Source organism: Aptenodytes patagonicus, chromosome 6 (genome assembly GCF_965638725.1).
Source record: "Aptenodytes patagonicus chromosome 6, bAptPat1.pri.cur, whole genome shotgun sequence".
NCBI classification, from domain to species: Eukaryota; Metazoa; Chordata; class Aves; order Sphenisciformes; family Spheniscidae; genus Aptenodytes; species Aptenodytes patagonicus.
The window spans coordinates 26,378,877-26,391,955 of record NC_134954.1 but is presented as its reverse complement, the minus strand read 5'-3'; the positions used below and the strand labels follow the sequence as shown (position 1 = coordinate 26,391,955).

Sequence of the window (13,079 nt, the reverse complement as noted above, 5' to 3'; positions counted from 1 at the left end):
GACAAAGCCATTGTATTTTTGCAGAAAAAACATCTTGAATCCTGTTAATACATTGCTCATCGCATCAGTTAAACTAAGTCGTACATTTTTAAATTGCTGATCTCAAGTTAATCAGTGTCAGCACTATAAAAGAAAATAGCTAAAAGCACTGACTAAAAAGGCATGTCTTTCACATCCCTAGAGTGAATTTACTGGGGAACAGGAAGAAGCAGTGAAGACCAAGCCTACATTAAACTTTGCACCCTTCTCATCTACCAATAAAGAAGTATGCAGACCAGTTTTGTTTTGTTTTTTTTTCCCCAACATTTCCTTTATGCCTTCAGTACACCACATTTCAAATCTCACACCAGCCCTGACCAGGCTGCTCGTTAGTGGTTTTAAACTTCCCATCCAAAAACACCTAAGAGGAGAGTACCTGCTCAGGACCTGTGGCTCTGCATTACCTTACATCATTGTCCTCTACTCCTAGGGACAGCACCCTGATGGAAGGCCCAAACCCTGTTATTACCCAGTTGTAAGTGGTACCCACAGTAAATGACATTTGAAGCCCCGTCCACTTTGCCATTATCAGTTTGGTTGTTGACCTCTCTTACGGTTCACAACAAGAAGCAGCATCCTTCCTTATCCTGCCTGTCAGAAACCAACCACCACAATACCTCATTGATGGCAAGCTGCTCTCCGCCTCCCCCAGGGTGGCCATAGCGGTGGTTGGAGCTCCGGAAGTCCTCATACAGGTCCTCCTCACTTCCCACATCATCTGTTAGAGCTGTCTTATCCAGTGCCCCATCAGCGATCACTGTAATAATAAAAAGAACAAATTGGTATAGAACACAAGATCCTCAGCAGCACTACATCAATTATACAAGCTTGGCTGGGATGAGGGACACTATAACACAGCATAAAGGAAAAAAAGACAAGGAAACTATATAGGCAATTTCAGGACGCAATTCCAGCCTGGTGCATGCCCATTTTTCAGAGAATTTTTCTCCATTCATGTTTCGTTACCATAAATGATTGTGTCTTTTTCTGGACTGGAAAGTATGATTTAAAAAAATTCAACAAATGCTGCATGTTGCAAAGAAAAGATCAAGTAAGAATAAGAAAACAGACTCTGAAAAAAGGCACGGGGCAGGGATGATGCAAACATGATTTCATTATGACATTGCCGTGTTGACAGGAAACTTGACTAGGTAACAAGCTCATGCCTGCCAATTCATACCTTGATGATTATGATTTACCAAATACTATCAGACCAAGGAAACTCTCAGCCTTTGGGAAAAACATTCACCTTCCTCTTTGTCCACACATTTATTTAATTTGAGAACTGTTTTTGTTGCCTAAAAGGGTGTTTGCTACAGAAGTATCCATTATTACCACAGGAGGGCCATTCTTCTCAGCACAGCCCCGAATAAGCTACGGATAACGGACAGTTAACGGTCTGTAGCTGGAATAAGCATTGAAGTCTCAAGATATAAGCATAAGCCTGAGAGAAATCAAAATATGGCATTTATACTCCTTGCACAGAAGAAAATAGCACTTCATCTGTTTCATAGACAGAAACCTTCTCCTATGGTCTCCTCAAGGTATTAGCAGATACCCTTTAGTGGCATGTTGACCAATCATTCATTCATCCCATACCTGTATAGGCTACTGAGCATAAACTTTCTGTTCTCAAAATCTGTGAAAAATGTCAATGATTAAAGAAAACATTTACTGCCATATTCATCTGGATTAGCACCTGCTAGGACAACAGTTTCCATGACAAAGAGGTGGGCTTCACAAAGATTTCTATGCATAAAGTAAGTAGCTAACACAAACATGATGCAGAGAACAACAGCTGATATAACTAGTCATTTTAGTTCAAAGGACTTGACATGGCTACGCTAGTAGAACTGAATGAAGTGAAAACACAGATATTGCTATCAGCACTCCTGTTGACAATCTTGGCTGTCCAAGTTACATATGATGTCACACTCAAAGTTTTTGCAGAACAGGTAAAATAAAATCTTTGAGCTTGATCTTGTACGGTTTGAATAGGAAAAGCACCGGTCAGAGCCTGGGGACACATAAACCTGTTCTTGAGCCCTCATTTCACTCCATAATGCAAGTGCATCTTATGAACCTAACTGTGTCAATGGACCAAAAAAAAGTGCCTCAGGGTTCATTAGCTTATTATTACCTGAAAGCAAAGCTCCCCAGTAATACAAAATAAAGTGCTGTCAGAGGTTACAGAAAGACCTGCAAAGATCATCCTCATCAATGCTTTCATTACACGTGATGTTTTGTTAAGGCCACATCACTTGATTACTTCTAATAACATGGTGAGGTGTAAATTCAGTGCAGCAGCTATCAGTTCAGTGCAGTAACTTGACATCAAAATGACTGGAGTATGAGCTATTTTTGAACTAAATACTTGATTGTTTATGCTCTGAATTCAGTAAATACACAGAACATAGCAAAGACACATTCATTGTCTAAACCTGGAACTCCACTCAATATCGATGGCAGTTCAGGACATGGAGGTGCATATGAGCTTATGATTAAAGCAGAATTTTCTGTGGAAGTCTGTAACTACCGAACCATTCAACTTCAAGTGACATTTCACAAAAAAATCAAGCATTCTCATAGCTTTGCTCTGACACATCATATCATTATACAGAAGTTCTGCACTGAACAAAGCCCTGGAGGGAAGAGGGGCCCAAGAAAGCTGGGTAATATTCAAGGATCACCTCCTTCAAGCTCAGGAGCGATACATCCCAACAAAGAGAAGTCAGGCAAAAACACCAGGAGGCCTGCATGGATGAACAAGGAGCTCCTGGACAAACTCCAACACAAAAAGGAAGCCTACAGAGGGTGGAAGCAAGGACAGGTAGCCTGGGAAGAATACAGAGAAATTGTCTGAGCAGCCAGGGACCAGGTTAGGAAAGCTAAAGCCCTGATCGAATTGAATCTGGCCAGGGACATCAAGGGCAACAAAAAAAGATTCTATAGGTACGTCAGGAATAAAAGGAAGACAAGGGAAAACGTGGGCCCTCTCCAGAATGAAATGGGAGACCTGGTTACCCGGGACACAGAGAAGGCGGAGGTACTCAATCACTTTTTGCCTTGGTCTTCACCGGCAAGTGCTTGAGCCTCACTGCCCAAGCCACAGAAGGCAAAGGCGGGGACTGGGAGAACGAAGAGCCACCCACTGTGGGAGAAGATCAGGTTCGAGACCATCTAAGGCACCTGAAGGTGCACAAGTCCATGGGACCCGATGAGATCCATCCGCAGGTCCTGAAGGAACTGGCGGATGAAGTTGCTAAGCCACTATCCATCATATTTGAGAAGTCGTGGCAGTCCGGTGAAGTTCCCACTGACTGGAAAAGGGGAAACATAACCCCCATTTTTAAAAAGGGAAAAAAGGAAGACCCGGGGAACTACAGGCCAGTCAGTCTCACCTCTGTGCCTGGGAACATCATGGAACAGATCCTCCTGGAAGCTATGCTAAGGCACGTGGAGGACAGGGAGGAGATTTGAGACAGCCAGCATGGCTTCACCAAGGGCAAGTCCTGCCTGACTAACCTAGTGGCCTTCTATGATGGAGTGACTACATCAGTGGACACGGGAAAGGCTAACAGATGTCGTCTATCTGGACCTCTGTAAGGCCTTTGACACGGTCCCCCACAACATCCTTCTCTCTCAACTGGAGAGGTATGGATTTGATGGGTGGACTGTCTGGTGGGTGAGGAATTGGTTAGATGGTCGCATCCAGAGGGTAGTGGTCAACGGCTCAATGTCCAGATGGAGATTGGTGACAAGGGGTGTCCCCCAGGGGTCCATATTGGGACCGGGACTGTTTAATATCTTCATCAACGACATAGACAGTGGGATCGAATGCACCCCCAGCAAGTTTGCAGATGACACCAAGCTGAGTGGTGCGGTTGACATGCCAGAGGGACAGGATGCCATCCAGAGGGACCTGGACAAGCTTGAGAAGTGGGCCCGTGTGAACCTCATGAGGTTTAACAAGGCCAAGTGCAAGGTCCTGCACCTGGGTCAGGGCAACCCCCAGTATCAATACAGGCTGGGGGATGAAGGGATTGAGAGCAGCCCTGCCGAGAAGCACTTGGGGGTACTGGTGGATGAAAAGCTGCACATGAGCCAGCAATGTGCGCTCGCAGCCCAGAAGGCCAATCGTATCCTGGGCTGCATCAAAAGAAGCGTGGCCAGCAGGTCGAGGGAGGTGATTCTGCCCCTCTGCTCTGCTCTGGTGAGACCCCACCTGGAGTACTCCAGTCCAGCTCTGGAGCCCTCAGCATCAGAAAGGCACGGACCTGTTGGAGCGGGTCCAGAAGAGGGCCACGAAAATGATCAGGGGGATGGAACACCTCTGCTATGAAGAAAGGCTGAGAGAGTTGGGGTTGTTCAGCCTCGAGAAGAGAAGGCTTCGGGAGACCTTATTGCAGCCTATCAGTACTTAAAGGGGGCTTATAAAAAAGGTGGCAGCAAACTTTTTAGCAGGGCCTGTTGCGACAGGACAAGGGGGAATGGCTTTAAGCTAGAGGGGGCTATATTTAGACTAGATATAAGGAAGAAATTTTTTGTTCTGAGGGTGGTGAAACACTGGAAGAGGTTGCCCAGAGAGGTGGTGGACGCTCCATCCCTGGAAACATTCAAGGTCAGGCTGGACGGGGCTCTGAGCAACCTGATCTAGTTGAAGATGTCCCTGCCCATGGCAGGCGGGTTGGATTAGATGACCTTTAGAGGTCCCTTCCAACCCAAACTATTCTATGATTCTATGGATACGTGCTAGTAGTATAAATTGCATATAAAGCAGTTCTGGGACTAAGACCTAGCCCATTAATATAAAACTCAAAAACAGCTGGAATGTTACTGATGATATCATTTTATGCAGAATTACCATGGTTTGCACTTAAATTTATTTTTTTAAAAGAGCATTAAAGTATCGCTTTTTGCTCATACACTGTCTGAAAAACATTTGTCTGATAGTAATGAACAACTTTCAGTGTATTAGTACAGCAACAAAAACAAATTAGAAATCTTTTTCAAGATCAAATAAAAATAAATCATTTATAAGAAGGGAGTTAGCAGTCACTTAATTCAAAACTTTCTTTGCATCCCTCTGATCTCATTCTTTTCCCTTATTTTATGCATGGCTTCATTGCTTTTGCCTTATACATCTGCTATTTTCACTGCTAAAAGTAATTTTCAGCTTGAAAAATGTTCATTGACATCTTTAAAGCTTTTGTGTTTTCCCCCCCACATTTTCCTATTTGTTCTGTGATCTGTGCTTAGATGAAAAAGCAAAAGCTCCAGGGAGATATTTATCTGTATTACTTAAAATGCTCTATACCTCTGCTAAGTGCCTTGAAAGCTGTGTTTGCTTTTACTAGAGATCTGTTTTTCTTCTCTGATCTTACCAAGCTCATCAATTTTCTGCAGTCTCAAAACCTGCTACTGCATTTTGGATTAGTTTTCCTGGCAGAAAAGTCCTCATGGACATATTTCACCAAAACACGCAGCTCAGTCATACGAAAGTTCTCAATCCTTGAGGAAGAGTGGCCCAAGATAGCCATTATACATTTTCCCAAACTAGCTAATATTCCAGGGAAGAATAAAACTAATGAAAAAATGAGAATTTGCTCTGAAGCAGCTTACATGGGAGACATGATTAAAAATAAATAAATAAAACAGTAGTCTGGAATGGTGACCCAACACACTAGAAATCCATCAAGGAAGTAGAAGAACGAAGATTTTTAATGTAGATAGTGACTCAACATGCACAGCATAAACTAGGTCAAGTAGGAAAAGAAGCAAGAACTATATAAAAAAAATCTTTAAAGACAAGTTAGCAGAGATTGCTGAAATAGTCTGTCAGCTTCCTCAACAGGACAGTACTAGTTGGACAGGCAGCTATTAAGCTGCATGGTAGTTGACTCGGATGCCTCATTCCCACCCCCCCCCAAATGCTCATCTCTGTTTAACACTGAAATCTACTGGTACAGTCACAGCTGGCCTTTCTGTCTCTCTCTCAAACCACTGATCTGACCTGTCCCTGGCAATCAGGCAACACTAAAGAACAATGTTCTGTCAAAAAATAACGCCAAGCATCTAATTAGCTCAAGCAGATTTCTCCATATTTTATATGGCTGTCCTGATAAATTTCACTAAATATGGCAACAAATCCCATACATAGGAACACAGGGAGAGGTTGTCGCCAACATTTAGTACTACAACCTTCTGTGCAAGTATTAAAACTCTGCTTTATACTGTTGTTAGTCCAAGCCCAAGCTCGGGTTTTACGCCATTAAAGTACAAAAGCAGATGGATAATTCTAGCAATAGTAGCTCATGAAAGAATGCAGCACAAACCCTTTTTTATGCATCTGAATAGAGGATAAGGTGTCAAGAGCCTGACTCCACAAAGAAATATCTTGATGACATGAACAGCAAAAGTTATACAAAAAGTGGCACTGAAAACGGCTACCAGCACAGGTGGTCTGCGTTCAAGTGTTTGAGCAGACAGCACTGAGACAGGCTACATTCAAGAACAGTCAAAAAAACAAAAGGGAAGAATTCTATAAAAATCAAATAAAGCTTGATCAAAATGGTCCAGAGGAAGAAGGTACATGGGTTCACCTTTACCCCTTCCTACAGTCTTTGGGATGCAGGCATAAGCAGTCAACAGTGGGAAGGGTCCTGGCTGGGCTCTGCTTGTGCCCCCACCTTGCTGAAGGGGAGCATGTAAAAGGTTGACACCAAGCAACCCTGAGAGGTACTTCTCCTACACAGTTACAGAGCTCTCCATCTCATCAGAAAGCCATTGGAGCTGTTATCAGCTCTGTGGTTTCACACAGAAGAGCACTCTGTGCTCGCAGTGAGAGACAAGCCATGCAATAGCCGCAGTATAAACCACAGCTGTAGAACTCTTAGCCACCCCAGCTAGTGGCCTGCCAGCTGCATCCGACTTATAGGTAAGTTTGGATAATTTGAAATGCATACAGGCAGCTGCCTCTATGGTAGGATGTTTACTCTTGGGAGCCACGATCAAGCCTATCTGACACTGGAGAACAAAACAGCTGGGCTACACTGGGACAGCCTTGATCTTAATAACCAACAGAAGATGGCGGGGAGGGAAAAATGAGAGAAGCCTTGTGTTGTTCATCTAACTGGTGGGAAACCAAAAGAAGTTGGGATTAGATGATCTACTGAAGGTCACAGACTGAAAACGAATACTAACCATAGTCCAGAGTTCAGTTAAGACTAGTGTCACCTAGTACAGGTGACACTGTTCACCATGTCTGAGCTCCTCTCCTCTCTCAAAGGATGCACCTGCTTCATACATTCTAAGTGCCAGGAATTAGTGAACACAAGTTGCTGTTGGCCAAAAATAAATACTACCACCACCCAAAAAAAAAAAACCACCCAAAAAAAACCCCCAAACCACCCACCCTCTCACTGGAGAAACACAGAATAAGTTTCTAGAACAGTTTCCTCAGAGCAGCTGGGTACTGCAGCCCCAAATCTAGCACAGCCTCTTAACAGGTATCTCTCAAAGTCACATAGGTTTATGTCTCAGCTGGAATAAACCCCAGTAGCTCCCTGTTGGCGAGGAGCTTCAGATGTGTGCCTGGGTCAGAAGCCTGAACAATGACCCAGGACTGAAGGAAAATGGGCTAGAGGCAGTTTCCTAAAAAATTTTGGTTATCTGTTTTCACTTGACTTACAGCCTACAGCTTTTAGGGGTAAGGCTGGGACAGGAATCCATGATGACTACAAACAGCTTTGAAAGCCAAGAGCATCCATAGTTTATTAAAAGCACATTATATTAATGACAAAGGGAACAACTTTTGTGGACTTGAAGTATCTCTCTTTCAAGTATGCTTTTTCAGTACCACATCCACACATTTGTCTCTGTAGCATTTACATTGAAAATAATTCACTGAAATACAGTGGGAGTCTGATTTACACTCAGAGCAAATTAATTCAGAGCTAACAACATCATTCCCTCTGCCTCACTGAGCAGAGATTGCTGTGGTTGTGTGCAGTGCCCACAAGAAAGTGCACTGCAACTGATGAAGAGAGTAGTTCTAGAGATTTAAGATGATAAACAAAGGAAAGGGGTGCGTGGGGTGGGGAAACCAAACCCAGACTAGATTGCCCAGGTGAAAAGAGCCCCTCCATCCTCCTCTTCACCCACTCTGAATTGCTAAACCCTCATCTCCCTTAGAAATAACTGCCACAGTAGTGCTGCAGCCTCCATCAGTCCTGTTCTAAATTACGGGCTTCTTTTATCAGTTGCTTGATATATGGAGGTCCCTATGCAGCTGCCACAGTAAAATCCATCAGAGTGATGTCATCCCCCTTCTGCCCCAGCAGTGCAATTCTCCAGCTCTTTACTGTGCTGATGGACCCTCTCACATCATTCTGCTTATGGTTGTGGGACAGTTTAACAGGAAGAGGGAAGTCTGGCAGGGAATTAGCAACAACGGAACAATGACCAGTTAGTATGAGCTTCGGGGGGGTGGGGGGAAACCCACAAAACAAACCAACCAAGGACATGGGCCTACAAAGCCAAGCCTTAGAGAGCTAAGGTCCTCATGATGACATTTCTGAGCAGGTAATGAAACTGTGTTCAGTGAATCATTGAGGAAAAAAAAGAACACAGAATGGGGAGGAGAGGCAGAAAATATTTAAGTGAAAAAAGCAAGTTTCATCACCTCCATTTTAAAGGAATGTTAAGAAGGGAAAGGATTCAACATAACAAAATTAAATTAACATTTTGGTATAATGCCACAAATGGAATTGCTGTTGTGAATGAAACCAGTTCCTAATTAGCTGAGGCAAAGAGCAAATCTGTGCTCAAAAACAAAAAGGACATAGTTCTTCAATGGAAAGCTGAGCGCAGGTCCTCTGTGGGTCTGCTGGGCACATCACCCAGGGTAACATTCATCAGCAATAATGCACTGAGCCACCCACTCAGGTTTCAAGAGTTTTTAAATCCCAATTAGAATCTAAATGACTTGCAGGGAGGCTTAAGGGAGTTCTCAGCTCTCTCGGGTAGCGGAGATAATTATGGGGAAGAGAGATGCGGATTATGAATGGCTCTGCAGCTCTGACTCCCACATTACCACTTGCTACGCGCTTGCAACTTGGTCCATTTTGCCTTGGCAGACATGCCAAGACATACTGCCCCCCAGTACCTTCCTTGCTTGTTGAGTGATGTTACGGGTGGGAGAGAAGAGGGGGAGCAGTTTAATTAGATTTGAAGAAGAGTGGAAACAATGGGAAAAACAGATAGGAAATCACATAAATGTACTTTCTTGACCCAAAGCCTGATCTTTTGTTGAAAAGCCCCTCTGTTGTACTCCAAACAAACTATTAATTGACTGGCCTCATTCCCGTCACAGCTACTGACTTGGAAAGAAGCAGGCATGTCCTCCTACTCTACGTATTTGTTGTTTATTTGCTCAGGTCTGATTACTCATCCATACAGACACGTTTGTTTTCATTATTCAGATGAACATTTTTGGAAGTGATATTTACTTTATGTCTGGACAATGTTGAACATGATGGGGCGAATTCTAGTTCAGTCCTTTAAGCCCTATCACAATCTAAACATTAAATCAATCGTAGCAATCAAAACTAGCAGACAAATCCCTTCTAGTATCCAGGTACATTCTTTACCGTAGTCTCGGTAGGATGTACTGGTTGGAATATCTGACATGTCATTTACTGCCCCAACAACAAGTCTTATTCATTGACATAGCTGCTATTTAAAGGAGTTGGGGGGGTGGGGGGGTGGTAGATGAAACCATCCATTATAATTTTTCAAAAGTTTCCTCTGTGGAAGACTAAAATGGTTGCATTTCTTGTTTCTAACAGGAAACAAACACTGACATTCCAAACTCATGCTGAATTTTTACCTGTCCATTTAACTCTGCTGCTTAGCCCTGTGCCTGCTATGCCTTGAAGTAAAAATCAAACCCAGACCACACTCCCCTCCCTTGAAGTGAAAAACAACAACACAAAGCTGCCCCTTCATCAGACAACTGCCTCCCAAAATACTGACAGGCTGCTGGTTGGGAAACAACGTATCTGACACTGTCTAGTAGAGCATGATCAGAGTCAATTCAGATCAGCAGTAACCTCGGATGAGCTTTCAGCTCATCTGCAAAGATGAAAACACCATGTCCGTGTCTCCACATCCACCCATTCTTACCCAAAAGTGTAACAACTGAGGAAATTCGAGCAAATGAGCCAGGAAATCAGAACAATAGTTATTTACAGTGGACAACACCTACTTCAGCAAACATAGGAGGTAAAAGCAACATCAAAGAGTGTTAGTGCAGCTGACAAGCCTGACAAACATGAATTTGAAAGGGCTTTGTCAATAAGATTTCAGGCTTTTTTTTGTTTGTTTTGTTTATTTAGGAGAGCATCTGCTCCAGATTTTCAAAACCTTATAGGCACATCCCACAAGTTGGAAGATCAGCAATCTGGCAAAAAAAAGACACACTGTTTTCTTAAAAGATTATTCCCATGGATTCCCCTATACGATCTCAACACCTGCCAGTACTTCAGTGCAGAGTTACATGTGGCATCACTCCTAAAGGTCACCTTTGGGCTTCTCTCATCTTTTGCTTGCACAAGTATATGAATCTTGCCTGTGGGAACATGCAAACAAAAGGAGCCACACTATCTTACTGCTACCGAGTCTTACTGCTCTGCCATTATTTAATCTGAGTTCACCTGAATCTAAGCCCTGGTTTATACTCAAACTCTGTGTTTTAACCTTTTTTTTTTTCTCCTCCAGAAAGCAAACAAAAAAGCCTCAAACAATTTGGACATAAATAATGCTTCTAGTCATCACCAGTCCTCAAATGAAGACCTTGAGTTGAAAAATGTTCCTCCATATTCTTTCAGGAATTGTTATTCCTCCTACCTCTGCAGCTACTTCCCAGGGACTTAATTGGAGTTTTTTCCTTAATGCAAGTGCTGTTATCTCCCAAATCTCATGCTGCCCTTGTCTGTTTTAATTATATTGATTTAGCTGTGATGTTTGCTTCACCTCTGAAACAACTTCTTAAGAGCACTCACAGGAGAGTGTTAGAAACCCAAGTTATCACAGGCTCTCGTAGTGCCTCCTTTCTTGTACCTATTACTTTATTAAACAAAGGAAAGAATGTAAACATGCTGTAGAAAATACCTTTGATTTATATTTCCAAAGATTGCACGCTTCTATTAGGTCTTTACATCAAGTACACCCTCAGAAGATGAAAAGCTCGGAAGCTAAGTCTTTGCTAAAGTTTTTGTTGCCAAAAAGCATACAGTCTTCTTTAGTCTTAAGTCACAGTCTAGAAACAAGGAAATTCCACTATACACTAAGCTTTAACTACTGGCCTGGAAAAGACCACACTGTAAAGAATGGTTAAGGTAATTTTTATGAAGAATTGTCACTAGGAAGTAAAACAATTCGTATCACAAAAGTCTTTAAAATGTTGCACCCAGTCATGCCAACTTTGCATGGAAACATCAACTTCCTTACGCTATTTTCATGACAGTCAAACCTGGAGCAGGAAAAGAAAAAGAAAGAAAAAAAAAGATATGGGGTCTTCTTACAATGGAGTAATCCTCATTATAACTTGAACGATTGAGAGTGAAGAATTGTCTTGATAATGATTTAAAACCTTTGACAATGCAGCCACCTTTGGTTAAGACATTTCAGAACCTGAAATGAGGCCTGCAAGCCTATAGCTAGCTAACCAATACAATGAATAACATAGATGTGCTGGGCACATACTGTTTCCAGCAAAGTCAGCACAAAGAGCCACTGCGTGGCACTTCTGAAAAGCAGGCTGTTTATATAAGTGTCTGAAGACAGATTTAAGAGGCTAACTTTGAACACTTAAATTTGAAAAATGTGACCTTTGTTTTTTCCCAGAATTCTGCATAATGCTATAAATCTAGTCTTTATCTTTGTGAAGCTGTCCAGGCTGACAAGTGGCTTATGCTCATGACCTTGTACCACAGAAGTAATTAAAAATGAATGCCATGAGAAGACTTTCAATTGCTCTTGTGCATTATCAAGTATAAGTCTCAAGGGGCAGCAAGACTGTTTTGTTGACACTATTTTGAATGACCAGTCTTCATGTAACACACAACAGATGATCTGGTTTCACACTGGGGCTACAGTCTTTTCATTAAAAATACTGGTAAAACTGCTTTACCTTTAGGAAATCCCTCTGTCCCTGTTTATATTTTAATCTGAGTTCTAAGAAAATCCCCGAGATCAAGCTACCAAATATTTCTGAAGGGAAAACAGGAAATCAAGGATTAATATTATTTAACTACAACTGCCATGATAGCTAAGGGATCAGGCTCTTTGCAGCATACATGTTTGAATCACATAACACTACACAAACAAAGGAGGCAAAGTCAGGCTCTGAGTTAATCAGGGTGATTCTTCTTTGGTGTTATTCAGAACAGATTTGGGAGATCAGCTCTGAGCAAGCTATAGGAGAGATGCTAAACATGGCCAAGTGTAATCCAGTCTTTATATTCTGAGTAGAAAAAGACACAAGAGCATCTCCACTAGAAGATGAGTGCAGAATAGGAGGGTGCCACATTAGCTTAGTTTAGAGGGACCTCATGGACAGAGACAAGGTGGAAATTTCAAACTCACTCAGACATTGCATATTTACAGTTCTGTGAGCGTAAACTTCACTGCCAGAGTCTAGGACTGACTGGTTTTAATATCCAGTACTGCTATGTCACCTGTGTTGAAGACCAGCTCTACAAACCGATGGAAGAAGAAGGTTGGAGCATAGAGGTGACCTGGATGAGAGGATGGTGCAGTCTCTTGCCCTCGCTGCATGGCTGGGAGTCTGCTTCATGCCAGCTCCAACAGTAGTCCCCACACCAGTCAGCCCTCATTACCTCTCCTCCCCAGGGCCTCCAGACTTTCCTGCCAGTGACTTATATGAAAGTGAAAGAGACTGCACCAAAATAATTTCAAACTGTACATGGACAGCAATATTCTTATGAAATATATTTAAGAACTCAAGGACAGGCCTT

The 13,079-nt window shown here is 42.6% G+C and overlaps 1 protein-coding gene across 1 annotated transcript in view; it reads right to left on the bottom strand.

The window, feature by feature from the left end:
- ARHGEF4 (Rho guanine nucleotide exchange factor 4) overlaps nt 1–13,079 on the bottom strand; it is a 178,854-nt gene that overhangs the window by 44,764 nt on the left and 121,011 nt on the right. Inside the window, exon 5 of the mRNA XM_076341624.1 lies at nt 657–796. Coding sequence (XP_076197739.1) covers nt 657–796 — 140 coding nt within the window. The remainder of the gene's footprint in view (nt 1–656; nt 797–13,079) is intronic.